Source organism: Podarcis vaucheri (assembly GCF_965113315.1).
Source record: "Podarcis vaucheri genome assembly, chromosome: 4".
Lineage (NCBI taxonomy): Eukaryota > Metazoa > Chordata > Lepidosauria > Squamata > Lacertidae > Podarcis > Podarcis vaucheri.
This window is the reverse complement of record NC_138762.1, coordinates 65,691,864-65,719,617: the sequence shown is the minus strand read 5'-3', so window position 1 is coordinate 65,719,617 and position 27,754 is coordinate 65,691,864. Positions and strand designations below refer to the sequence as shown.

General features: G+C 41.7%; 1 protein-coding gene and 1 long non-coding RNA gene across 5 annotated transcripts in view; one reads left to right on the top strand and one right to left on the bottom strand.

Annotated features, from left to right (window-relative positions):
• The window catches only part of LOC309530830, a 572,302-nt gene that overhangs the window by 106,310 nt on the left and 438,238 nt on the right, over positions 1-27,754 (top strand). The gene's annotated exons all lie outside the window — the stretch shown is intronic.
• LOC309531577 (uncharacterized protein) lies at positions 138-27,624 on the bottom strand (the record flags this gene model as incomplete). The annotated part of the gene is given in 5 exon segments (XM_082221168.1): positions 138-1,080; positions 1,082-1,419; positions 2,528-2,888; positions 2,890-3,466; positions 27,519-27,624. Coding segments are annotated over 5 exon segments (1,869 nt in total). The 3' UTR covers positions 138-593.

Sequence of the window (27,754 nt, the reverse complement as noted above, 5' to 3'; positions counted from 1 at the left end):
GAGGGCAACATACAGTACTTAACAATAAGAAAATGCCCTTTCTAAACCCTAAGTTTAAACCATTTTAAAAAAATCCAAATCCAAATAAGATACTTTCCCACAGCTGGGTTGTTTCTTGTTTTGTTTTGTTTTTATTTTATTTTATTTTAATTGCACTTTATTATTATTATTTTCAAGATCCGGTTTTGCCAAGGTTGAAAACTGGAGGTGAGCTATGGCAATAGGTTAAGTTTAGTTTCCACAGAGAGGAGCTGTTCAAGGTGATACCCACCACTACTCCCAACAGCAGCTGGGTCAAAAGCATGTAGGGTACAGGTGTGTTCTGCACCCTGTAATTCAGTGGTGAATTAAACAGTCAGGACTTTGAAGCCAGACAAAGTCCCAAACTGACATTTGCTACCGAGAGAGAGATATAGTGTCACCCCTCTTCCTGCCAGCAGCCTCAAAAACCACAAGTTAAGGCCACCTCAGCCCAAATGAGCAATCTGGGGAGGCCCACAGGAAACCCCCAGCTCCATCCATCTCAGCCCCAGATCAGCAATCACTGAAGCTCTTGAGAGAAGGAAGTATTGCCATGGCATTTGCCAGGCTGCTCATCCCAGCAGGTACAGGTCGTTGTCATCGTCATCATCAAAGAGTGGGGTGGGGGGAGACCAACCCTTAAGGCTCACCTCTTCCTTGTCTTCGTCTTCTGCCAACAGAGTTCCCAATGCAGAAGGCTTGAGAGTGGCAACTGTGAAGAAACCACCCTTGTCCTCAAGAAGACTGGAATCGGCTTGCATAGGGCTGGACGCTGGTCTTGGCTGTGAGGCTCCAGCCAAGTCCTGCTGCTTGTCGGCTAGAGCAGCTTGAGAGGTGGGGCCTGCGGTGTGCTGACTTGCCCCACTCTCCTCCTTGCCCTCTGGACCCGTTGTGGGCCCCTCCATTGCAGGTGCCGTCTCATCCGCTGCTGGATTTGGAGGTGCCAGAATGGCGGTGTCTACTGTGTCCATTTCACCCTGAGTGCTTGGCTTCTCCTTCTCAATACTGGTGGAGAGCCTGAGAGACAGCCTTGCAGTTTGAGCAGTGGCTGCAGGAGAGTTCACCCTGTTCTTCTGAAGAATGAGCCTCAGGAGCTGCAAAAAGCAGTCTGTCTTGGGCTCCTTCGAGAGCTGTGAATGGAAGACTGCTTGAGCTTTCCTTCAGATTAGCCAAAGGAGCGGGGGATGCCACTGGTGCTGGTTTTCGGAGAGAGTTGCTGTGGGGATCCCCATAAAGGGGTGCGGCACTTGGCTGCTTCCTTTCCATAGGTCCTTCCTCCTTGGTGGTGCTGCTCCTCCTCCTTTGCTCCCCCTGACTCTCCAGCAGCTGCAGAGTTGTCTTATCGAGATTCTCCTTCTGAACGAGGAGATCAGCCAGCTCTTCTTTCACGGCTGCCACCTTCTAATCCAACTGCTTCCCGATCAGCTGCTCCTCCTGGTATCTGCTTTTAATGTCATCAGACGACTTCTGAAGTTCCACCAGCTGTGCATGCAGTCGGTTGACCAGGGTGCTGTGCCCCTCTGAATCAGTCAGGGCTTGATTCACTTGGGAGTGGAGATCCATCTCCTGCTTCTGATGATAGAGCTGCTCCAGCTGGAGCTGAGTGATCTGCAACTTGGCTTCTGAAGAAGAAGAAGAGGAGGAGTTTGGATTTGATATCCCACCTTTCACTCCCTTTAAGGAGTCTCAAAGCGGCTAACATTCTCCTTTCCCTTCCTCCCCCACAACAAACACTCTGTGAGGTGAGTGGGGCTGAGAGACTTCACAGAAGTGTGACTAGCCCAAGGTCACCCAGGCGCTGCAGGTGGAGGAGCGGAGACGCGAACCTGGTTCCCCAGATTACGAGACTACCGTTCTTAACCACTACACCACACTGGCTCTGCGATCTCCTGGCTGATCCTGATCTTATCCAGATTCTCAATTTGAACGTGGTGATAAGCCAGCTCTATGTCCAGGCCTGCCACCTTCTCCTCCAACTGCATCCCGATCAGGTTCACCTCCTGGTATCTGCTTTTCAAGTCAGACAACTTCTCAAGTTCTGCCAGCTGTGCATGCAGTAGGTTGACCAGGGCGCTGTGCCCCTCCAACTCTGTCAGGGCTTCATTCAGTTGGGAGTGGAAATCCATCCCCTGCTTCTGAAGACCGATCAACCTCTGCTGGATCTGGGAGATTTGCACCATGGTTTCTGCTAGCTCCTTGCTGACCCTGACCTTCTCCTGTTCAGCATGTAGGACCCTTGCCTGGGTGTGCTTCATGGTCCTCTGCAGTGAGCTGTTGCTCTGCTCAAATGACAGGTTGCTCTGCTCCACATAACCTGGCTTTGGAGCCATGCTGGGTCTGTAGCGGAGCTTTCTGATTGTGGCGCTGGTGAAGGTGTGAGGGAGTCCCTGGGGCCCAGGCTCTGTCCAGTGGAGCCAGCGTCCTTTGCAAACCACACCCATTTGACTTGGCAGGGGGTTGGACTCGATGGCCCTTGTGGTCTCTTCCAACTCTATGATTCTATGACTTCCACCTCAAAGGCCAGGGTTGAGTCCGGAAGAATGCCTTCAGCTTCTCCCAAAGGCCAGTAAGCCAATGCTGGTGGGATAAGGAGGAACCGCCTGCCTCCTCTCTTCATGCCAATCATTGCATCTTCCCAGTCCTTGATGACTTTGCCAGAGCCTAGCTTCAGACGCAGCAACTTTTCTTCATTTACATTTGAGTCAAAAACCTGCCCAAGACTACCGTTCTGGAACAGCCAGCCTGTAAAAGTGATCTCCAGGACATCTCCAGTCGCCACACCTTGGCCGTCTCCAAGAACAAGATCCTGGTAAAACACTGAGTCAGGAGAAGCGCTGCTGTTATACTTGGCAATGCACAGCTGCTTGCAAGTCCACAGCCACCATTTCTGATTCAAACATGATGGACCATTTCTGCCACTGATCATCATAAAATGTGCAGTAGTTGTCGGGCTGCACTGTGAATACAAACCATGCATCGATCCTGGCGGTCGCAATCTGCTGCAGCTGGCTGATATAAAGAAGCAGCCTGTACTTTTTGCTTGCATTGCTGCCCACTACAGCTGCCCTATACTTGCCATGTTTCACATATCTCCCATTTGTTAATAAATATGCATGAACAACTGCAGTGAAGAAGACGGACTGCACTGCTGCAGTGGGCGCAGGAGCAGCTGTAGCTGCAGGAGGATGCTTCTGGGTAGACAGACCTGCAGCGGTAGCTGGTTGACTAATTTTGGCCCACTTGGATGGCCTGTATTGGAAGAGCACATTTCCAGATTCTGCAGTTGTCTGATCCTGTCCAAAGAGAGAGGCCAGCCTGGTTCCTCCCGTCGGAAGCTGGAAGGCCTTGTCTTCTTTATCCATGTCCCCCAACATCCTGATGGCCCCTTGCTCCCCATGCCCCTCGACTAAGCCCCACACAGCTGGGTTGTTGACAGCATCAGATGCTGAAAAACAAAGTCAAGTCCAAGAGAATTAGTGGATCTCATGTTCCCAAACACGCTTGCTTCAACATGTGCAGCAACACTGTGTATTCTTGTGCACATATTCATTCATTCTCTCTGTCTGTCTGGCAAAAGATGCAAAGACATCACATACTGTATAGATAGAATCTTTTTGGTTACATTCTTCAAATGATTTTATCATCTGAGAAAACAAGTTTTCAGGTTCAAAAAGGAAGGATAAGTTTGATATTTCTGTCATATTGAGCTGGTTCGCATGTAAGCAAGCAAATGTGCAGGTTCCTGGAATGAAGCTAGTGACCACTGTACTCCTCCTTCAGTCCTCCTGCTGCTATGCTACCTGGGGTAAGATATCATTTGGCTTAGCATTATGTTTAAACTTGGACTTGTGGTTGCTCTCCCCCAGACAGATCATGAGTGGCATACCAAGAATCATCCTTGGTTACAGCTAGTGCTTTGTCTGGAGAAAGACAAACTGCAAGCCCATGTTCAGACATAATGCTAAGCCAAATGATGTCTTGGCCCCAAGTAGCGCAGCAGTGGCAAGACCAGGTGAGGAGTTCATTGGCTGCAGTCTTCACTTGAGGAACCTGTGCAGTTGTCTGTTCACACTGTACAAACTGAATGATTGAGTCACACCTCCAAAGATGGTTCTAACTTTGGAACTTCTACTACAGATAATGTAAATCGAGAATGAGGAACCTGTAGTCCTTGGATGTTGTTGGACTCCAACTTCTATCTGCCCCAGCCAGCCTGGCCAATGTTCTGGGATGATGGGAATTGTAGTCCAGCAACAATTCTGCTGTAGGCTTTAATTCTTCATTTGACATTCAGGCCAAAATGGCTCCTGCTACAAGCTCCTTTCTTCCAAAGCAGACTCCTGTTTTAAAAGAAGTAGTACTCACCTTATTCATTCTACATGACTGCTCTTGAAAATAAGGGCATCAAATGTTACAATTTCAAACTCCTCTGTAGTCTAGGATAGTCTTAAGGCAAGAGACGGGATTGGCTTTAGTGGTCTCCATTAGAGTCCAGGGTATTTGATTTGCAGTAGCTGGCTGTAGGTGACCATAATATTTGGAGGTTTTTTTTTAAAAAAAAATAGAAGTCAAATCCTGTGGAATGGAGGACCCACAGACTCTTTCCATTGTGATTTCCTTCTATTTTGAAGACATCTGTAATGAAAAAGGGTCAACAGAATTTAGTAATAGTGTACCTATTATGGTACTTCACTAAAAAAAGAAGACGAACAATGAACTAAATAGAAGACTGGTGAGCATATTACACAGCAATGACTGTATCTGTTTAGATGAGCATATGCACGGTGTGGCAATTTTCCTCCTTTTCAGCTGTAACAGGTTTCTTTCTATCTGCAGAACATGCTCTTTTATTCTCCACTTCATTCAGGCAATAGTCAACCCAACTTGTCCTTGGTATTGTGCGATAACCCACTGAGGTAATGGCCTGAAATAATGACGAATGGGATTTGGTGAAATACTGTTCATATTAATACAACTATACAGGCCCAGACAAAGGCTCTGAAACAGGTGCAGTATTCTGTTCATCCCCTGATTTCTCTCAATATAGTCCCTGCAGAGGCACAATAACAAGAGGAAAACATAATAAAGAAGCCGTTTAAAGATCTGCAGCAGTGCTTGGTATGAATGTTTCTTTAAATGAGCCTGACCATGAGAACATAATGCATCCACGCAGCACTAGGTTTCACACACACACAAACACACACATGAAAACAGTTCATCAAGACCAGTGTTTCAAATCTGTTAGAAACATTCCTTCCTCTTGCTCCAATAGCTCAAGTGAAAAATGACAGCAGAAATCAAGGATTTAGAGGGCACTGAGAATAGTCTTGCTTTCATTACTGGAAAGGGCCGTTTCTGAATTAAAATAAGTTGTCTTTCATTGCACAGTGTGAGAAAGTTTACTTTGCTGCTTCCTATGGTGTTTTCAGTTTCCAGACTAGTGGCACGTTGTACTCTACATATCCATGCATTGATTTTTTAATTATTATTTTTACATCTATAGCTCATCTTTCCTCCAAGGAGTTGAAGGGTGCGTGCTTTAACTCCTGATTTTATTCTCACAAAGACTCTGTGAGGTAGGTTAGACTGAGAGTGAGTGACTGATCTGAGGTTATTCAATGAGCTTCATGGCGGAGTGGAATTTGAACTCTGGCCTCCCAGGTCTAAGTTAAACACTCTAACCACTGCACCACACTCAGGTGTTACATAAACACTCAAATTAGATTCACAATGCAAACTTCCCTTGCCTAATATGAAATACCATCATAATCAGTTTAAGAATATGCCAGTTTCCTGCAAGGTTGTGACCAAAACTTATAGCATAAAGGAAAACTATAGTACTGTAGAATAACAATATATGACAAAAATATAACACCTTGTAAGGTGATTTACTATGGCCACTGTAAATGCCATAATTTGTTCAATTGGATGTTGTGTTTATTGATTTTATATTGATGAGTTTGTTGATCTTTTAACTATCTGTTTTTTGTTTTGATTGTTTTGTGTTTTACTCTGTATTCTACTGTTAGCCACCCTGCACACCATTTTGTGTAAAAGGTGGTCTGCAAATATAATAACGAAATAATGACATTGCTACTGCACTTCTCTCTTCACAATAGCACAAAAGCCCTACTTCCCATGTGTTCTTCCTTCTGAACTTTCTTTCCTTATTGGGTCTCTCTTCTATCACCTCTCCACCTCCTTTGCTGCGGTCCTTTTGCCTGGTCCCTCCCTTGCATAATCTTGCCCAAAAATTGCCATTCACTAACTGGAAATTCTATGTCCATGTTAAACTCAATGGAATTTCGGAGCGTTCTTTATATCTGCCTCCAGCAACTGATCATGCTGATCAGTTGCAGCACAACCTCATGACTTATAAGTCATGGGTAGAGAGAGCTAGTAAAGCATGCCACTGCTCCACAAGAGCCCCAGTCTTGCCTTCCTCACTTTATCATCTGAACATGCTGCTTTTAGTGGAAGCGGTTGACCTGCTATAAAGCTGATTGCACTCTGAATGTAAATGCAGAGGAGATCACTTCCTTTTAAGCTCAGTTTAGCATTTCGTAAGTGATAAAATGTATTCAAATTACAAGAAAATCATAAAATGTGTGCATTGCCAAGAGAGAAGAGAACTGGTGTAGAGCTGAAGGATAGCTGATGAGTCACTTTCTGTTTTTCTGCAGGGCTGTACGAATTGCTGCCAAATGCCAAGTTTTGCCAAGTGTGAAATTACTCTTTCTTGTTGGCAATGTTTTGTTTCATTGGAGGGTGTAAGGGGGGTGGGGAAACAATCAAAGAAGTTCAGATTCAGAACAGTTTAGGCAGCTCATCAGAATATTGTTGCTTTGTCATCACAAGCAATACCAACTTCAGGCATTGGGTGGAAAGACTAAGTTTGCATCCTCAGTTACTCTCAAAGAAGCACACATTTTATTTCTTTAAAACAGGGATTGGAAACCTGCGAGCCCTCCCAGGTGTTGCTTGACTCCAGCTCCCATTAACCCCAGCTGATCTGATTATTGCCAGTGAACCATGGTTGAAGCCCTGGTTTGTTTTAACTATGACTTGGTGCTATGTGTAAACCCTGCTATGATTCCTTAGCCATGGTTTATTTGCACACCCCACTCTAGATGCTCATCAAGCTACAAACGCAGGAGGCAGCCGTCACTGGAAAACAATCAAAATTTTGAAGAAACAGGCCATGGTTTGTTTGTTTGTTTGTTTGTTTGTTTGTTCAAACAATTTGTGGTTCCCGCATGGTTTGTTAAACAAACCATAGTTTAGCATTATGTTTAAACCAGGACACAGGATTTGATGAGGCAGAGCAGGAAAGTGCGAACTGGGCCCAGACTGCAAAGTTTCACAAGCAAGCCCTTAATGGTGAAAAAAGTAGTATACATCTCCACTACTAGCACTGTGTTTACATCTATTAAGAGTAATTAGGTTAATAAAGTCCAATCAATAGCATCTGTAAATTCTCGTTATGTATGAGAGCTCATCATATTCTAGGTCACATAATGCTGACAGGAGCTGACTGCTAGATGCTACAGTAATATATCATAGTGTACTGTAATCATGTAGTTGGAAAATTAAACCCTGTGCTGTTTTTAGGGAAATTTAATTAGGTTTCCTGTAAAATGCTTACTGCCAATGTTTCGGGGAAATATTTAGACAGTCTTCTTGCCTTTGAAATCTTTTGAGTTTTTTTATTGAGGTTGTCCATTGTGTGGAAGAGTTGTTGGCAGAATGTAAAAGCTGCAGTCTTCCTGTGGAGAGCAAAGCTTATATTCCATCTTGAAAATGTTGTTTTTGAGTAGTGCATAGATTTTTTACCATTGTGTTCAGTTTAAATAATTAAAAATCCTAAATGTCAGGCAAGAAGATACCAATAGAGATAACCAGCACAACACCAAAGTACTAAAAATTAACCATCTCATCAGAGACTTAATAAAGTATTTGAAGTATTCTCCAATGCAAAAGCATACCTAGAAAACATGAAGTGAAGTCGAGTATCATCAAGGATGTAAGACTGGAATATATTTTTACAAAATGTACATATATCAAACATGTTCTCTTTTCTTATCATTTTATGCACAGCATAAATTTTATGTACTCAAATAAAATCCATTTTGAGATATGTGGACCTTCAGTTTTAAGCACATAGCTCCTACCTCTATGAATGCAATTTAGAGAAGAGTAAAATGGGGGAATAGCATGTAGATTTTAAACAAACAAGGATTTAAACACCTGCTAGTATTAATGTCAGGAATGTGAACCTCATATTTATTACTATTGTTTCTGAAAAAGAGAACGGAAGTTTTTGCAAGTAGCAAAAAATGTCTTCTATGACATTTTTATCTACTACAAGTTTGGCATAGCAATAGATGGTATAAACAACTGCACCCCACTCTAAACTCAGTTCTCTTCCTCTCATTTTATCCTGACAACAACCCTGTAAGGTCGGTTAGGCTGAGACAGTGGTTGACCAAAAGTCATGGCTGAGTTGGGATTTGAACCCTGGTCTCCCAAGTCCTAGTCCAATGTTTTAACTACTAGTCCACACTGGCTCCAAGTTCGCGGGCACATTCACATGACTACAAATGATATTAATATCTATGTGTCCGAAGAAGGGATGGTGGAGAAATTTGGTTCACACTGTATCTGCATTTCCTGAACCAATATGCAAACCAAAACTACCCTTCAGCATTCACACTTCACATGCATACACCTGCCCAGCCTGACACAAGAGGAGATGTGGATTCCTTCATGTGGCTATTCACTTTTGTGAAGTTTTTATATTTGTTGTTTGCTATGAAAAATACAACAAAATACAGCGGGGAAATATTGTTGGATATTATTTCTCCAAATAAGTACTGCTGCATTAACATCTCTCTGATTTCAAACTGGTGTGTGCTATATTCTCATGACATTCTCATATTTAATTTGTTTATCCTAGTTATTGCTATCTTTATTCACCAAGTGATAGGATAATGTACTTGAAGTTTGAATATGAATTCAAACTTATGGAACGCGTTGGATTGTCCAGGATCTTTATTGCTATCCATTATTATTCAACATCTCTTTAAAAATCCCCACAGTTATTGCAATGTCATCAAAACCTACAAGGTAAGAATTAGGCAACCAAGAAAGAATATAAATGCTGCATGCTGAACCATGAAAAAGATGCTCAGTACTGCCAGCTGTGTGATGAGCCTGTATTGATCTTATTGAAAGTATGTCTATTAACCAGTAGGTGTCAGACATCATGCTGATAAGTCATTGAGGGGAGCCCAGTAGTATGTAAGAATCAATGCATTCTTCACCTCCATCCCAATACTAATATATTAGGCAGCAAAATCCCATTTTGACTCTACTCTCTTGCATTGTCTTTACATCACAGGAGTACCATCCACCATGTGTCTCGCATGAACTTTATTTCATCCTTGCTCTCTATTGCTTCTGCTTGAACCACATCCCTTTCTTTGGCTTAAGTGCAGCCATCTGATATTTGATAGCGACATTTACTGACCAATCCTATCTTTTGAAGATGGTGTAATTTATGCTGGCATAATTTTATGCTGGTTTATTTTATACTATTCCATTCAGAAGGAATTCCTCTGAATTTAACCTACACCACTCCTTTTATCATCTGAAAAGGGTTTCAAATAGGTATAAAAGTCATCTTGCCCTGTCCCACTCTACCATGTGCTTTTCTTGGGACTTACACAGCCACAATTTTTTCTGGTTTGAGTTCTGAGATGAGGTGGGAGTTATTTTGAAGATGCAAATTGTAAACTTGGAAGATTTGTTGGCCTTGTACAGTCTTTGTAATCTTCAAAAAGTGAATTTGCAACCAGTGGCAGCAAGATTAGGACTTGGTGATTTTTGTCTTATGTGTTAAAAATACAATGTTTTTGTTGTTTTTGCCTAAGGAATAATAAATAATAAATGCTTGTTAGCTCCAGCTATGAAAAACCTTGAATTATTTAACTCTTTTTTACATGTAATTAAATCCCCCAGTGTTGCTTTGTATCCAACTAAAATGTCGTTTTTATTTAAGAAAGGTTAATGCTTATGTAATTTCCTGCTTGTTCTATGGAGAGCTCTGTTCTGTTCACATTTTAAGGTGTGTGATATTTTAACCACTTAACTCTGTCCTATATAGTTTTTATGTGCAAAACTGCACAAAGTAAATGTCTTTTTTGGGATAAATTAGGAAAGGAGGAGGAAGCCTTAGAATGTTATGCTTGTTACTGAAAAAATAGTTTTGGTACAATCCACCGAAAGTTGCCAGTATGCTACAGTGAAATTAATGAGGCTTAAATGAATGGCAACTTACAGCACAACCCTAGGCATGGCTACTCATAAGTAAGTGCCATTGACGACAGTGGGGCTTGCTGTCATGTATGTATGGCCTATTGCATTGATTTAGTTGGTCTTTGGCATGACTGACTGAAGACTGTGACCTCTGTCCAGGGACTAATAACAAGAAGTTGACCAGAAAAGGGGTGGAGGAGTGTATTATAATATATATTGTGAGAAGCCACTTACCAAGACTTCAGATTATTTTCTATTTTTCATGGGAATTGGAGACCATGGCATTCTGTCCTCACAGTGGCCAGCCAAATGCCCAACACAAACCTGCAAGCAGGATCTAAATGAAACACTTCTTGTGATGCCCAGCAACTGCTATTCACAGGCATACTGCCTTTGACCGTGGAAGTTGTGCGGAACCATCATGGCTATTAGGCACCTGCAGTCTTATTTTCCATGAATTTGTCTAATGTGCTTTTAAAGCTATCCAAGTTGCTGGCCATCACTGTCTCCTGTGGGAGCATATTCCGTAGTTTAAATACATACCGTGTGAATACATGCCTTTGTCTTGAATCTTCCAACATTCAGCTTCATCAGAGGCCTGCCAATTCTGCTATGAGAGAGATAATAAAATGCGTCTCTACCCACTTTCGCCATACAATGCATAATTTGACACACTTCTGTAATGTCACCTGTTACTTGTGTTTTCTCTGAACAAAAAAGCCCCAATGTTGTAACCTTTCCTCATGGGGCCATTGATTTGTATAATGGCATGATATTAGCAGTCTATATCTTAGCTGCTACTATTTGCTCTTGTCACATGTTCAGATGCAGGCAAAGAAAATGACATCAAATGGAAAGGATAACTACTAGATTTGTCCTGTCCATATCAGGAAATATAGTGGTACCCCGGGTTACATACGCTTCAGGTTACATATGCTTCAGGTTACAGACTCCGCTAACCCAGAAATAGTGCTTCAGGTTAAGAACTTTGCTTCAGGATGAGAACAGAAATCGTGCTGTGGCGGCGCAGCAGCAGCAGGAGGCCCCATAACTAAAGTGGTGCTTCAGGTTAAGAACAGTTTCAGGTTAAAAACGGACCTCCGGAATGAATTAAGTACTTAACCCAAGGTACCACTGTATACGGATTTTGTGGATGAGAAGGAAGGAATCTAGGAAAGAAAGAACTGGGAGTGACACTTTTTATTACTATTATCTCTGCCTTCCACTTCTCTGAAAATGTCCACAAAGATGGGAAGGGCACCCATTTGGGAATGAAAATGAAATCTGAATCTTAAGTAAAGCTAGCTACATTCTCCAGGCGCTATGGCTCCAAACACTAATGGCATCCCAAACTGAATTGCAACTTAACAGCATGTCACATTCCAACTTTGCAACCTGAAAATAGTTTAAAGCCTGTCTTCCATCTCTCACACACAAACCTGAATATTTATGGTAACTGAACTATAAATGGTGTTTTATAGGCAGTGAAATGACAAGGTCACTTTTAATTAAGCAGAGATCAACCTCACTCTGTGTTGCACACTCTGATTAGGTTCTTTCAAATTAACATAAGTTTTTGGAGACTTGACTGAAGTCAGTAGTGTTAAACACCAGCTGTGCTGGCAGATAAGCGTGGGATATAAGAAGGAGATAGTATTCACATTGAAATTAGCACTTGGCACAATATAATTCTCTGATTGCAAACTATGTGAAGTTGCCTGTGCTAATTGGTTGATTTTATTTGAAGCAGATGTTGTGAGCTTTCCCACTAATGATCTGGAGAGAAATTCTTTTGAAAGACATGCCATGTTAGGTTCTCTGCAGTATAATAAGCTAATTACAACTTTAAGTACTTGCAGTAATTAGCACAATGTGTATAAAGTGTTCCTGATCTTTTCACCCAACTGCATTATTGTTAGGGCATCTTGAAAAAACAACAACAACAAAAAGCTTGCAGGATTTCATTTCCTCAGGATAGCCTCTTGCTTTCTGGCCTAAAAAGATTACAAAATGGACTTTTATCCTTCTTTTAAAGTGCACATTGGAAAGAGCTTAACCTTGCTAAAATATTCACCCCCAAATCAACAGAATTAATTTTGTTTCCTTCCTGCCATACTCTTTTGAGTATAGTTTGTAATATTTTAAAAACAAAATTTCCTCTAATTAACACATGCTGGTGGCACATCAGCTTTGCCTAATTGATTTAGGCTGCAAACCTCTGCTCGCATGCATGGGAACAAGTTTCATTGAATTCAGTGGGAGCACTTCTAAGTAAACATGCATAAGACTGAGTTTATTGTTAACCTTTTCTAAACCAATCAAGTCCAAGTTCATTTATTGTTTCTTCCCAAAATGTTCTTAAGTATTTTTTAGCAAATGATTGCAGTTGTAATGCTGCCCTTCATGCCTAGTTAAGAAGCAAGTCTAGAAATGCATAATATGAATAGTTTGATGCACTATTTAATCTACTTTTATAATTATGGATTTGGATAACCAAGATTTAAAGACCTCAGGGGCAGATTCCATTAAGCACTATACTGCAAACACGAAAGGCCCACTAATGAATCACTGGCATCTGTCTGTCTCCAGAGACAATGGAGGAGTGTGCCTTGGGGGGTGAGGTCAAACTGTTGGAAGGCTGCAGTGCCCTGCTGTGGGGCTGTAGAGACCAATGTGGGAGAGATGTGTAGTTGCAGCAGGGGCAGATGAAGGCACCCAGTTATGCTGCTACAGATGCACCATGGTATTTCTTCTCTTTGAGCTCCTTCCAGGGGTAATGTCTCCTCTGGTCACTGCTATGGATACACTGCTATGGATACAGGCATGGCTGTCATTCACAAGGCATTCCCACATAGTAGGGTTGATGTTGCCATCCTTCATGTCATGTTTGCCGACAACTGGCCTGGTGGCGGAAGCCAGCTCCCTGTAGAGCACGTCCTTGGGGATTTTGCCATTCTGTGGACATGTCCAAGCCAGGGTAGGCATTGATGAGACAGGAACATGTTTCGAATGTGAGCTTGGGAGAGCACATCTTTGTAATTCTGACATTTGCATCATTATTGCAATGCTTTCTACACTGGGCTGTCTGTAAAAAGTGTTTGGGAACTGGTACTGATTTAGAAAGTGGTAGTAAGTTTGCTAATGGGCACTGCCCCCCCCAAAAACAACAACATATAGTACCAGTTCTAAAGAGCTACAATAGTTACCACTTAGGAATCTAGCTGCATTTCAGTCTTTAAAACCCCAAACAGTCTGGCTGCTGTATACCCCAAAGAGGTGCTTCCCTTTCTCCTCTATGTGCGCCTGAGCCTTGAGGTCATTAAGGGAGGCTTCACATTGGCAACATGACCGCCCACTACACATAAAGTGATATGTGATTACACACACACTCACACCTATGTAGATAGTAAATAATTGAATCCCAAAATGTATGTGGGAATAACAAGCATCCTGGTAATACAGACTGTAGGATAATTGATATACCCTTGCCAATTGCAATCATACCCAATCAGTCTGAAGTTCATTTGCCATAAACCCCTTTCTTTCTACTGAACATATCAACGCGCATCACTTTGCATAGTACACATAGCAGCATAAATTTGTGCCAGTCATGCTAGTCATTTTTCATGAACTGCAGTATACTTGCTGACCACAGCAAACAGGCACAATACAAATGGAGTGCCCTCCATAACTCTTGCTAGTGGGTGAGAGTGTCGATAGGTTTTATCATGGAAATGAAAATCACTCAAAGTAAAACCATTCATCTATGAATGCCTAGTAACAGATGCGGCAGAAGAATGCACAAGAAGGCCAACCGTGGAAGATTATTATTATCTAATTAATCTATTTATAGGGCGTTTAATCACTGCAGTGCAGTTTCTAGATAGAAGCTCAGTCCCCGCAATTCCCCTCAGCAAAGGACAAGACTCTGCAGTAACAATGAGGAGGCATTACCTCATCCGAATGCCCTCAGTGGTTGAACATACTCCAAGGTCAAGACATGGTTTCCTAGCAACTAATGAGAGCTGATTAATCCTTTTGTGGGTGTGACATATACCACACTGACGTGTGTGATTCTGTACTAGGATATACTATTTGTGTAGTGGCAAGAAAAGCAAGTAACAATTACTAGTTGAAAGACATTGCATACATATGCATAGCAATGGCATCATTAGATGTATAAATAATCATGGGGGAAGTGTGACTTTCCATTTGTCATGTTAACCTGAGGCTGTGCATTTTTAAACTATGCATCTTCCCTTTATGGCGAATGCTCATTATATGATTTCTGAGTTAAAAAGCATTGAACCTGGTAGCTATGAGTAAATTGCCTGAAAATGTGGTGCATTTGCTTTCTGATAAGTTTCTATCACTGGTATCACAATGGCTTTTCATTTTGCATCTAGAGCTTGAAATTGGCAGTGTGGTTGAAGCCCGGGAAGACAAGCACAGAAGTGGTGGGTGGATCTCTGGTCAAATGTTTATCTTCTGGGTTTATTGTAAAATAAGGAATGTTGCAGAGTGAACAATTGTCAATGTAGTCATCATTGGTAACACTGTGGTTATAAGAAATAATTCTGCAAGTGTATCCTCCCTCTAGGGGAAAAATGAGTTTCTCTCCTGAAGCTTTGGCAAAACTCCATCATTTAGCTTGAGTGCCTAATCTCCTTAAAAGGGAGGAGAAAGTTTTGCGAGAAGAATTATGCTTTAGTTTTAGAAAGTTCTCCAGAGGGTAAAATATGGTATTTATAATGCAAGAACTTGCTGTCATCTCTACAGGTTTCAGAAGTGCAGCTTCTTCTGTCAATGTCTAATGAACTGTGTAGTTCCGTATGATTTACCATTCCTGATGCTCCGCTAGGAATGATCAATAATACATTCTATATCATTTCTTTTACTTCCAAATGCGCACAGCAGGGTAGAGGGAGCCTTATTAGATTGTAGATTAGGGGGAGAGGGATAGAATAAAACTCTCCCCCTTCCCCAAAGCTGACCTGGTTTGATCATTATAGTTCTCGGTGGTTATTTAAGAAAAGATCCATTTCTTTCTTCCATCCTTTCTTAATATTCAGTGTGTTATTTCATAGCAGCTCTTATGGGCAAAAAAGGAGGGGGGAAACCCTTCCAAAATATACATAAATGGAAAGGAACTGCAGGCTAAATATTAAATTTGAGATCATTTTACAACTCGATTTAGGCAATAGAAAGGCCCCAAAACAAACTCCCTGAGGCTTTGAAAATGGCAAGAAACAGAGAAGTTTGGCTGAGGCCCAGGCTTAGTACAATGTTGCCCTGCTTCGTCTCTCCTCATTTTTCTGAGACCCTGCATGAAGCTTTCTGTTGTTAGGCATTGATTTTACATTTTTCCTTGCAATTCAGGAAGACTAATGAAATACAGAACTGTCCCCCCCGAAGAAATGAGCACATATTGCGCTGACGATTGAAGGGGGAGGGTGGAGGAGAGGTATTAATATTACTATATAAAAGACCTGCTCTTTTAAAGAAAAAACGCAGAACGTAGAGTTGTATGTGCCTGTGTTTCTCACTGCAGTGATCGGTTGCTTTTATAAGCCTGTTTTAAAAGTTGCGATTGCAGTTTGAGAAAATTACGCATGTAAAGGTTTGCTTCTGCCAATTTAGAGAGTTAAGTTTCGGGGGGGGGGGCGCAAATACGCTTGATATTGCCACTTGAGGTTTTCTGGTTCTTCAATCTGAATGGAAAAAAGTATTTTAGGAATATGTACCTTTAAACTTGAAATGGTAAGACCCAGCTTGGGACTAGCAACCTATTGTACTCTTTCTGGTAATCTGCAAGTCGGTCCTTCACTCCAGTGAGTCACATTTATTAATTTGAATTTAAGAAGATGACCTGCCCTCCAACAGAGGTGCTTTGAGGAAAAAGTATTGACTAAAATGAACATGCCTACAAATTGTAAAAGACTTAATGACTATGTCTGCTCTCCATATTTGAAAGAAGTAACCGGAATGCAGTTTTCAAAGTTCTAGTGACGTTGTTGCAAGTGGTGTCACATCTATTAATTATTAATTTATTAAAAGGTCTAATTGGATGGCATGGGGAAATATGGACAGCAGCAGTACTGGAATAATGGAAGCACCATCTTAGAGTTATCAGAGGACAATTAAAGCCTGATAGGTTCCCAGACATTTGGCCTGGTTTTTAGTAACTATACAAACAATGAACAAACGTTCTTGACCAAAACTCCTGAAATGATATAAAAAAAAATTGGGAACATTCTAGCAAGGGGGTAGAGAGCAGGTTTTAAAGATGCAAAGAGGTTGATTGGTGAGTTGAGTAGGCAAGGTTTGGGGAAAGCGTAGATCCTGGCAAAATATCATTGTGGCTAAATAAATTAAGGGTTGTATCCAACAAAATCAATTTGTTTGCACGAGGACTTCTGCTTATACAATGCAACTTTCCCTCCCTCTCCTCTCCCATGTGTCTCTCAAATCTGTTTTAGGTTCCCCTCAACCATGTATAGCAGATTGGAGGGGGGGGGGAAAGGGGGAGAGGAAGTTGCACTGTTCAAGCAGATACACCCCTAAGTTGTTTTACAAGGTTTTTGTGCAATAGTTCAGTGCTCTAAGCCTCATTTCAAGCCTGACTGCAGTTCACCCCCATTGCTACATGGGCAGAATCAGTTAATATTATTTTAAGAGAACAATGTATTATTAACTTACTTATATGCAGAATAGATATAGCTACTGGGGTTTTATGCCATGTGCAGTCTTCTAGGAATACAACCATTCTTGGTGATAAGTGAGCTCGGCTCCCTCCCCTGTTAATTTTAACAAAGATGTTTAGTAAAAACAATATCAAATAGAGAGAACTTTTGGAGTTAGTTCCATTTGAAGATGTTTCTACGACAAAGCAGTCTTCAGCTTGTGCTCTATTTTTAATGGCTGTCATTGTCTACCAGTAGATGTTCTCTTGATACAATGTTACTGTTGTAATGTTATAGTTTTGTGTGTGTGTGTGTGTGTGTGTGTGTGCACGTGCACACACACACACACACACACACACAATGTATGCTGACTGCACAGCAAAAATCCGTACAAAACTTTCACTACTCATCCTACACTTGATTTCTTCCTCCATGCATAGAAAATGTATCTAGGAATGGCCTAATATGATCTCTTTGGCTACCTCTCCTCCTATTCCTCAAAATTTATGTATGTCAGACCTAGTGCTTGCTGCTTAACAGAGCATGGATGTGATGTGGCCCTTGCTAAGATCTACAATAGGTGGCCATGATGGGATGGGATACCAGGAAATCTGAAAGACATTTTGCTGAACCAGAGGAACACAAATGAGCAAATGGTTTGGTGAGGCTTTGATAAAGAGATAGATCAGAAGGAAGGGTTTTGAAGAATGAAGGGGCAGAGGCCCGATGTGTGTGGGAGATGGGAAGAATTTTCCCAGCAATAGGAAATAAAATTCAAAAGGCACAGAGACCACAGAAATCAACAGCAAATAAGCTTGTGCGGATTGAAGACTAGAAGGAGAAGTATGAGAGGGAGATATACACAGTGGGAGAGAAACAAATAGCTTTGTGTGTGTGGATTAGTATATTGAAATCGATATGAAAGCTCATTGGTAGCCAGAGTTAGACTTGAGAACAGAGGTGACATATGAATAACAATAGGAAAGAAAGACGAGTGGAGCAAAATATAGCAAGTGAGAAACATAGCAAGTAGGAATGCCAGCAGGGAAGCTGCCAAAGTCTAGATGAGAAAAATCAAGGGCACGGACAACTATTTTATCAATAGTTATGGAAGGGAATGGGTAGATAATGGAGAGACTGAAAGTGAAGTAGGAGGACCATGTGATTCTTTTGGATATGGAAGGAGAAGAAGGATGAATCAAATAGGATCATAGTTTTGTATGCTTCAGTGGTGTAAGAGATGACAGCATCTTCAGCAGTGACCAGTAATTGGTATGAATCAGTGATAGCGTAAGAGGAATGGGTTGAGATGAATGCAGGCCCTTCAAGCAGAAATGTTACCTGAGCTGAAAGGCTTTGAAAGGAAGTTCATGATGAAGATGAAAAAAGCAAAGGGCAAGGGAGCTGTCAGCATAAAAGCAAAAGAGATCGCCCAAGAAGCAGGGTGTGGGGGTGAAAAAGTATCTAGAGAGCTCCATTTCCCCCAAAGGCTATCTGATTTGTGCTGAGGCACCTAAGAGATTTTAGGAGGCCAAATGAAGAGTGAACGTTGTACAAGCCATCTAACAGGATTATGCATAATTCTCAAATTACTATATAAATAGACGACAGTTTCTAACATTTGTTTGTTTGTTTGTTAATGGTTCCTATTACTCGTGTAAAGAACAAGGAGGGTTACACCTGTTTTAAAGGCATTTCTGGACCAACTTTACACAGAATAGCTCAACTTTTCCAATGCTCATCTGCATTTGGTGAGAGGAAAGAATAACAGCAAAAGAACCTACAGGACCATTTCAGCAAATGCAGCCTGGCATTTTGGGCTCTCTGTCTTTTTCTGTGTATGTGGCACCAGTTAATCACATGTTCATAAAAATACTTGCATGTGAGTCAGGCCGATGGCATTAACATTCAGTGCAGTTGGGGAAAATAAATGTAAAAGGTCTGCTGGAATCGCTCCATTGTAGCTCTTTCTCAGTAGCCTGTCAGACAATGCATAAACCTGTGACCTCTTTTGTACACAATTACAACGTATCTCTTCAATCTAAAGCCAGATAATTACAAGGTTACAGAATCCCCTGGCAGGCTGGAAGAAAGGGTTACTCTCATTTTCTCCTAAAGGCGCTGGGGTTCTGCCGTGATAGAAAGGTACGTCTGCTTAGTATGTGGGGGAATGGATATGACGGGCTGGGTGTGTCGCTATTGTCACCAATTTGCCAAATGAAAAGGGAAGGCAAATTGTGCAAGCCCTATTGTTCATCTATCCTTCAGTTATTCTTTACAATTAATCTAAAACCAGTTTTCTCATTGTCACAGCGCATGATAGAAAAAGTCCAATTTTGCACAGTCTTACAGTCCTTTTGAGATTTTATTTTTATAGAACTCTAGAGTTGGGAGGAACCCCCCAGGGTCATCTGGTCTAATCTTCTTTTGAATATCTTGAGATGATGATGATCATGATATTTGTACCCCACCCATCTGACTAGGTTGCCCCAGCCACTCTGGGTGGCTTCTGGCATATACAAAAACATATTAAAACATTAAACTTTAAAAACTTTCCAATACAGGGCTGTCTTCTAAATGTTGTATAGTTATTTATCTCCTTGACATCTGATGGCGGGTGCCACTACTGAAAAGGCCCTCTGCCTGGTTGCCTCTAACCTCACTTCTTACAGTGAGGGAGCCAACATATTCTGATTAATCAAGCTAGACTTTTTTTTTGGGGGGGGGCAAATTAAATACAAATACAAATGAAGCTACAGATTGTAAGCAACATCTTAAAGGAAGCGCTCTTTCTTTTCTCTCACGAGGGAATACCTGTACTAGGATAATGCTTGCTGCATCACACATAAGCATCATCTCCAAAACAAAGTATACCTTTCTTTTAGCCAGATTTTGGTCTATCAATTGACTAAGAGTTCTTGAATTGAGTGACATCCTTATATGTTTCCCATGGGAAGCTGTGTTCCAATGCCATCATGTAAGCCAGGGGTCAGCAAACATTTTCAGCAGGGGGCTGGTCCACTGTCCCTCAGACCTTGTGGGGGGGGGGCGGACTATAGGGGGGGGGATGAACGAATTCCTATGCCCTGCAAATAACCCAGAGATGCATTTTAAATAAAAGGACACATTCTACTCATGTAAAAACACGCAGGCTGGATTTAGAAGCCGATTGGGCCGGATCCAGCCTCGGGCCTTAGTTTGCCTACCCATGATGTAAGCCACCTCTCCAAAACATGTTAAAGCAAGGATGGAGAACCTGTGGCCCGCCACATATTGTTGAACTCCAGCTCCCATCATCTCTAGCCGGTATGGACAAAGCTGAGGAATGATGGGAGTTGTAGTCCAGCAACACCTTGTCTGCACCCTTTTCCCGTTTACTAGTGTCTGTGCATGCAACTTCTAAATGCCAGTAATGTGCGGCTCAAGCAGCAGCTGAGATGCAGGTGCTGTATGTGCTATATGCATACAGGCTGGCACTCAGCCCTTTTAAACTGTTACTGCAGCTGCATATGTTATGATAAAGGTTTTCAGTGGTGCAGCATGCAGAATCTAAATTGTGAATCTAAATTGATTCACAGAGAAGAGGTGTGATATGGAGCTCTGTATAATTTTAACTGCGTGTCAATCACAACCAGTTATCTTACATGGCAATGCATTTTTTGGAGCTGTACAAGGTGGCACAGCAACAATTTCTAAGCAATTAATGTGCTTTCTATGCAGACAAGAATTATCAGTAAGTTCTGATGCCAATCTCTCTCGGCCATTTCACACACACACACACACACACACACACTCCTCCCTGTAAGTCATCTGAATTGATGGCCATCGCTACATTTAGTGGAAACTGAGTTTCATTGTTTTATATATATGCTGTGTGAAGAAGTACTTTCCCTTTCTGTCTTGAATCTTCCAACATTCAGCTTTAGTGGATACTTCTGAGCTCTAGTATTATCAAAGAGGGAGCAAAAGATCTCCCTATCTGCTTTCTCCCCACCATTCATATTCTTATACACCTGTCCTCCCTTGTTCATCTCTTTTCTAAACCCAAAAGCCTCAAATGTTGTAACTTTTCCACATATGGAAGTTGCTTCACCTCCTTGATCATATTGGTTGAGTCCTTTCTAGCACTACAATATTGTTTTTTAGGTGAGATGACCAGAACTATATATAGTATTATGACAGTGTGAGGTCCTGGGATCTCAGGTTTCAGCAGTGTGCTGAAATTCAGTGCTCCCACCTCTCACCTTCCATTCTACATCATTGTTGCAGCACCCTTTGCAGTTCCCCCAAGGCTCTGTGCTTTTGAACAGGTTGCTTCCCTAAATCCGCCTCGGATTACAAATTGTGATTTCAATATAGAGTTGTACAATGGCGTTACGATATTGACAGTTTTCTTTTTCAATCCCTTTCCTGATATGACCCATAACAGGTTTAGGTTAAGGTTTTAACCAATTAACCCTGAATTTGTAACATTCCATCCTTGCACGCTGCAATGTGGTTGATGCAAAGGACTCAGTACTGCTTGCAGCAGTATGGAGAGAGCAGTATAGAGCTTGGGGAAGGATTGTCAGTGAAAGACTGAACAACTTGGCATCTGAACGATGTCCAGTTAAAGTGCTTGAGGTGGTCTCCAGTCTTTCATTTGTTGCTTCCTTGACACCGGGCACAATGGATGCTAAAGTGATGATGATCACACATGCAATCACCCACTGCAGCAGGTATGTGAAGCATCCTTCAAGCACCTTTCCGGAGCCACCAGGAAAGGTGTCCTGAAAGAAGCGTCCAGTTGCAACCAAATGATGATTTAGTAATGATTAATGAATTCATTAATCTGCATCATCTTTAATCCAGACCATCAATTTCATTTGTATATCAAGAGATGAAACCAGGAGTTTGAACCCATGCTAAGTGCAGTCCTGAAGGACAGTTAATTATTAAAATACATTATTGTATTTTAAATACCTTGGCATACAACTCTACTTTTTGATTTCAATAGGTAATAAATATGTTAAAGGTGCCTTGGTAGAACAAGATTACCAAGGTAATTGAATTGTGTCTGAAAACAGAAAGTTGCAGAGGGACGGAGAGTTCTACTATGGTGACTTTCAGGTTCATGAACTTCAGTTTCTGATATGAATGCATTTCTAGTTAAATGAACTGGTAGAAGGTGGTCACTAGAGGCCAAACTTTCTAAGTCGTTGGTATGTGCATATATAATACCCTACAGATGATTAACCTCTGAAAATGGCTTGTTAAATGCTCCATTACGTACTTGATTTGTGTGCACACAGCATCCCATAAAGTTGCTAGTATGAATGAAAAGTAAAGCTTGCTAAATTCAGGTTTGCTGTGCTTTATGATACAAGAATGCATGTTATCCACCAGCAAAGGTTGTGTGAATCTAAAATAATAAATCATAGAATCATAGAGTTGGAAGGGACTCCAAGGGTCATCTTATCCAACCCCTTGCAATGGAGGAATCTCAACTAGATCATACATGAGAAATGGATTTAGTAGGTCTCTACCTAAAGTTGAATGTTCTGTTAGTGAAACTGAATTCTTGCTATTTGGTGCGTGTGAAAATATGTCCTTTTGAATTATAGATTTATAGGAACTATCAAAAATTCCCTTCTCCAATGGAGGGAAAGAAGTAGAGAAAGCCTTCTAGAAGGGGAAGCTCCAGACAACCTGGAGGTTCAGCCCACTAACAGTACAGAATCATCTTTCCTTCTCACTGGGTCATGGGTTGGACAGGGACAAGGCTCTATGATTTCCAAAATCAAAACAGTGTGTTAATTGTCTACCTACCTGGAAGTGGAGTCCATCTGGGCTCCTTGGGGAGGGAGAGGAGGATATAAATTCAATAAATAAGACGGTAAATGTGATCCCATTCCACATTTACTTTCCCCATAATACACTTGCAGCCGTATTTTATATGCTACTTTCACTTACGTTCCCTCCCTGGCAAGAACGGTTTCCAAACCCATATATGAATTCTCATAAACTAGCCCAGCTTTCTCATTCACCTTTCCTCACAGTTATCTATTTCCCCCCTCAGTCTTCTCCTTTCCCTTTCTCACACAAACCTAGCCTAGTTATTTGGTGCCTGTGAGTACTGGACATGTGAAGGGGTTCTTTACAATGTCCATGGCTAGCTGTGCTCCTGATGGCGCACGTTTGGAATCAGACTGAAGAGGGCTTGCATGCCTATGGAGGAACACATGCGCCGTTCCCTCCACAGGGTTGTGAAACTTGGTTCACCAGGCTTTGCACCCGGAATTAGGGAGCCCCATACAAGTTCAACTGTACGTGCATGGGCCCTCCTTTAGGTGGTACTGAGGTTAGCTGGACATGTTCTAAGGAGTCACCTCATGGATTATTTAGAGCCATTCCAACCTGGATTCAGGCCTGGCTGTCTAATTGATGGACACGATGATGCAGCTCCCCGTTCCAGGTACGGAAGCTGAACAAAACTGGGATATCATCTCCCACTACACCAAAGGCAGTGAGTCAGTTGAAGCCCCTCAGAAGAAACCCTCCCGCAACAGAGGGAAATTGCTGAGAGAAGGGCCTCAGGGGAAACAGCTGGAGGCTGCTGCTGTTGCTCCCCAACAACAACTGTACCCTGGTGCAGTTGCCTCACTAGTGAATGGAAGGGCCAACCATGATAACTGCCACTGCTTGCATGCCTAGTATCAGAGGTCACAATGGCTGCAGTCTATTTCCACTGTTGGGAGCAGTATGCTTTTGAATGCCAGTTGCTGGAAATCACAAGTGGGAAGAGTGATGTTATGCTCAGATCCTGCTTATGGACTTCCCGCAGGCATCTGGTTGAGATCTGGACTAGATTGTCCTTTGACCTGATCCAGCAGTATCTGTTGATGTTCTTACTTCCCCCTTCCATGTTGGTAAATTTAACTGATTCTTTGACACTCATATATACATCTGTGTATAGCCTTTTCTTTCACTTCAGGCTAATTTATATCCCCCCCTTTAAACCAATGAGCAGCAAAAAGCAAGCCGCATCTAGTACTTGACCCCTTTCCATTGAAGGACATTAAAGCCACAGCTTGAGGTTCCTCCATATGCTGTTGCAGGACCTCTTTGCACTGCAGATGACAGTGGGCAGCTGCCTGCTGGGGACTGTTGGGCATTGGGAGGAGGAGGGGGAGGAGGAGGTGGAAACAGAGTCTCTCATTGACCAACACTTTTATGCCTGAACAAACACAGTTAATTCATTTAAAGAATATAACACCATGCCATTCCCTGAATGATTTCATTTTCTTTGCCGCAATTCTTCGTTCAAGCAGAAATACTTGAATAGTGATTACTGGGTATATTAGTATAATTCATACACTCATTTTGTGCTTTAGAATATCAACATGTTGTTTGACTAAGCAACCTTGTTCCCTATTGTTGTTATTGCAAGGGGGAGGAAGACAGTACATTACAGAATTTTCATAATAAAAAGGCTACACATGATTTCTGAGTGTCACTTTTCCATGCATTAATAAAACCCAAAGGCATGTCTGTTCCTGACTATTTTTATGCTGGCATGCCATAACTTCCCACACTCATAATGAACAAGCATGTTGGGAGTGAAAGCACTATTGGATTTAGTCATATTAAACACTGAAAAGAAAAAAGGGGAATATTTTTTTTTCAAAGCAGTTAGTGATTTGTTTGCATAATTCCTTGGGGAGCAAAAGAGAAGAAAAGGGTAGGAAAACTATATATAATAAGAAGCAAAAAGCATAGCATAATAGGCTTTCAAAAAACCTCCATGTTTGCAGATGCAATTTTGTAGCGATGTTAAATTATAGATGCAAATGCTTGCCTTTAAAATGCCAGGAGGCGTCTTATAATTTCATGTGGGGGGGGGGAGGGTGGGCGGGCTGGAGTAAAGTGTAGACATTTGCAAAAATGAAGATCCTGTAAGAAAAAAAATCAAATTGACAGTTTGGTAATGCAAACTGTGCACCCTATGTGCATAGTTGAACAGAGGGGGCAAGAAAATATTATTATTTGGATGATGGAATAAATTGCACTGTTTGCTAGCTACCTCCCCAATAAATACATTTGTCATTGCTGACCTCCTGTTTTCTATCCCAATAAATGTATATATGAAAACAACATTCCACTGGCTGAGTCTGGGATGCAGCCAAGTACATCAGGGTTCCTGAAGTCCCACATTTAACACCTATGGGTAGAGGTATTGAGAAAAGAAGTTCTCGCTTGACCTCAAGGGAATATGACTACTGTGGAGCATGGAATAGCTATGGTGCCAGGTAAAGACCATTTGTGAGCTTTTCCTGCATAATTTCTCATATTATATAATGAGAGTCTGTGTAGTGCTTAGAGTGCTGAAAGGGGCCAGGGAGACCCAGGTTGACATACCCACTGAGCCCTGAATCTCACTGGATGGCCTTGAGCCAGTCACTCTGTCTGCCAGCCTAACTTACCTCACATGATGATTGTGAGGATAGCACTAAGAGGAAGGGGAACCATGTACTTGAGCTCCTTGGAGGAAAGGCGGGATAGAAATGCAATTGAGAGAGAAAAGCAAGAATTTAATGTTGGCTTAAGCTGAATAAAATATAGACATTTTCTCTCACAAATATATTCCCACCATATCCCTTGCATAATCTCTCTGGTCCTTTGTTCTGGGAGAGAACAAGGATAAATTCTCCCCCCACTCAATATACAAATAAACTAGTTAAATGGCATAATTTAGAGATTAAAGTTCATTTTTTGATGTTGAACTGTGTTTTGAAACAAAATAAAGTAGAAGAAGAAGAAGAAGAGTTTGGATTTGATATCCCGTCTTTCACTCCCCTTCAGGAGTCTCAAAGCGGCTAACATTCTCCTTTCCCTTCCTCCCCCACAACAAACACTCTGTGAGGTGAGTGGGGCTGAGAGACTTCACAGAAGTGTGACTGGCCCAAGGTCACCCAGCAGCTGCATGTGGAGGAGCTGAGACGCGAACCCGGTTCCCCAGATTACGTGACTACCGCTCTTAACCACTACACCACTCTGGCTCCTGTACACTACACCAAGTAGTCTGAACATTTTAGAAGGCCATCAGTGAATACTGTGTTGAAGTTCTAGCCTTTGCTAGGAAATCTCAGCCAGCCAAATCCTTTTGACTCAATAGTGCTAATGTCTTCTTGGAGGTAAGTTCCCACTGAGTTCAATGGGGGATATGTATTTACTTGGGAGTAATCCCATTCAACACAGTGAGGAAATATATGCAGAATCGTAAAGGATGGCATTTACCAAGTGCCATGCACCAGTAGTCTCAAGACCAAGCTAGAGAGACCAGATGCTAAATGCATCACTGGATGCTTCATTTTTTTAATTGCTAAAAGCAAGCATGGGTGATTTCCATCAAGCCCTTGGTGCGCAGGGAGGGGGCTCAACCCTTTTCTACCCTGCTGTGGCCCTGATGAAAATCGTGTCCACCCCTGTGGTGGCTATTAGTCCCAGAAGGAAACTTCCATTAATATCTTGAACAATGTATTGATTGTGCTACACTTGAAGAATACAGATCATAAATAAAACAGTGGCAGAAATGTGCAGTAGACAGACGTCTCAAATATTTATTCCAAGGAGTACAAAGCACCAAATCTGGGATATTTGGGGAAGACTTTCTCCATATATATTCCTCTACCTGTGAGTTATGATCTTTGAAAGACAGCCACACATGGCACCACTGTCCGAGGCTGCGTATAACTCAGTTCTATATTTTGTGTGTGTGTGTGGCAGCCCTTCCATTGTGAAATTTTCTCTTCAGGAAGATTTGCTAAGCCCTTTCTACTGTGTTTTAAGTGAACTTTGTAATGAAGCTTTTTATTCAGCTGGGGTCTGCTAGAATGGTTTTATTTGATTGGTAGAAATTCATCTGATTGAAAACAATGTAGTTACATTGGACCTGGTAGAGCATGATACTCTGTGATTCTAATTTGATTTCTTCTTTAGTGAATTCTTATTACAATTTCCACTTACTAATTTATTTTAGAAGTATCCTACCAACTCAAAATGGATACTTTGAATAAAATAAAATATATATTGTTGGTGTGATATGCATCTCTCTTGGGACAGCATTCCATAGTTGTGGCACCGCCATAGGAAAGTCTGTCTCTCTTGTACTGTATATACACTACGTACTTTACCTAAAGAGGGAGAATGGAGAGTGACCTCTGCTGATACTCCTAATGCATAGGTAGGTTCCAAAAATGAGTTCAATATTTTATTTGCAGCTACTGTAAGAATATAAAATAAATATTAATATACAGTATAGTCAAACATAAAGCCACAAATCATCTGGTTGCCACAACTCAAAGAGGGTGTTGTACTAAGGTTCACAAAAGGGCAACCAAAATGATCATGGGGCTGGAACACCCTTCTTCGCAACTGAACATAAGAAAAGCCCTGATGGATCAGACAAGAGGCCCAGTGTAGTCCAGTGTCCTGTTCTCACTGTGGCCAACCAGTTACCTATGGAAGGCCCCAAAGCAGGAATCTCCCTACTGGTGATTCCCTGCAACTGGCATTCAGAGGTGACTGCCTCTGGTAATGGAGGTATAACATAGCTAGCCACCATGGCTAGTAGCCACTGATAGCCTTATCTTTAATGAATTTGTCTAATCCCATTTTATAGCCATCCATGGTATTAGCCACCACTACATTTTGTGGGAGCAAATTCCACAGTTTAGCTAGGTGCTGTGTACTGC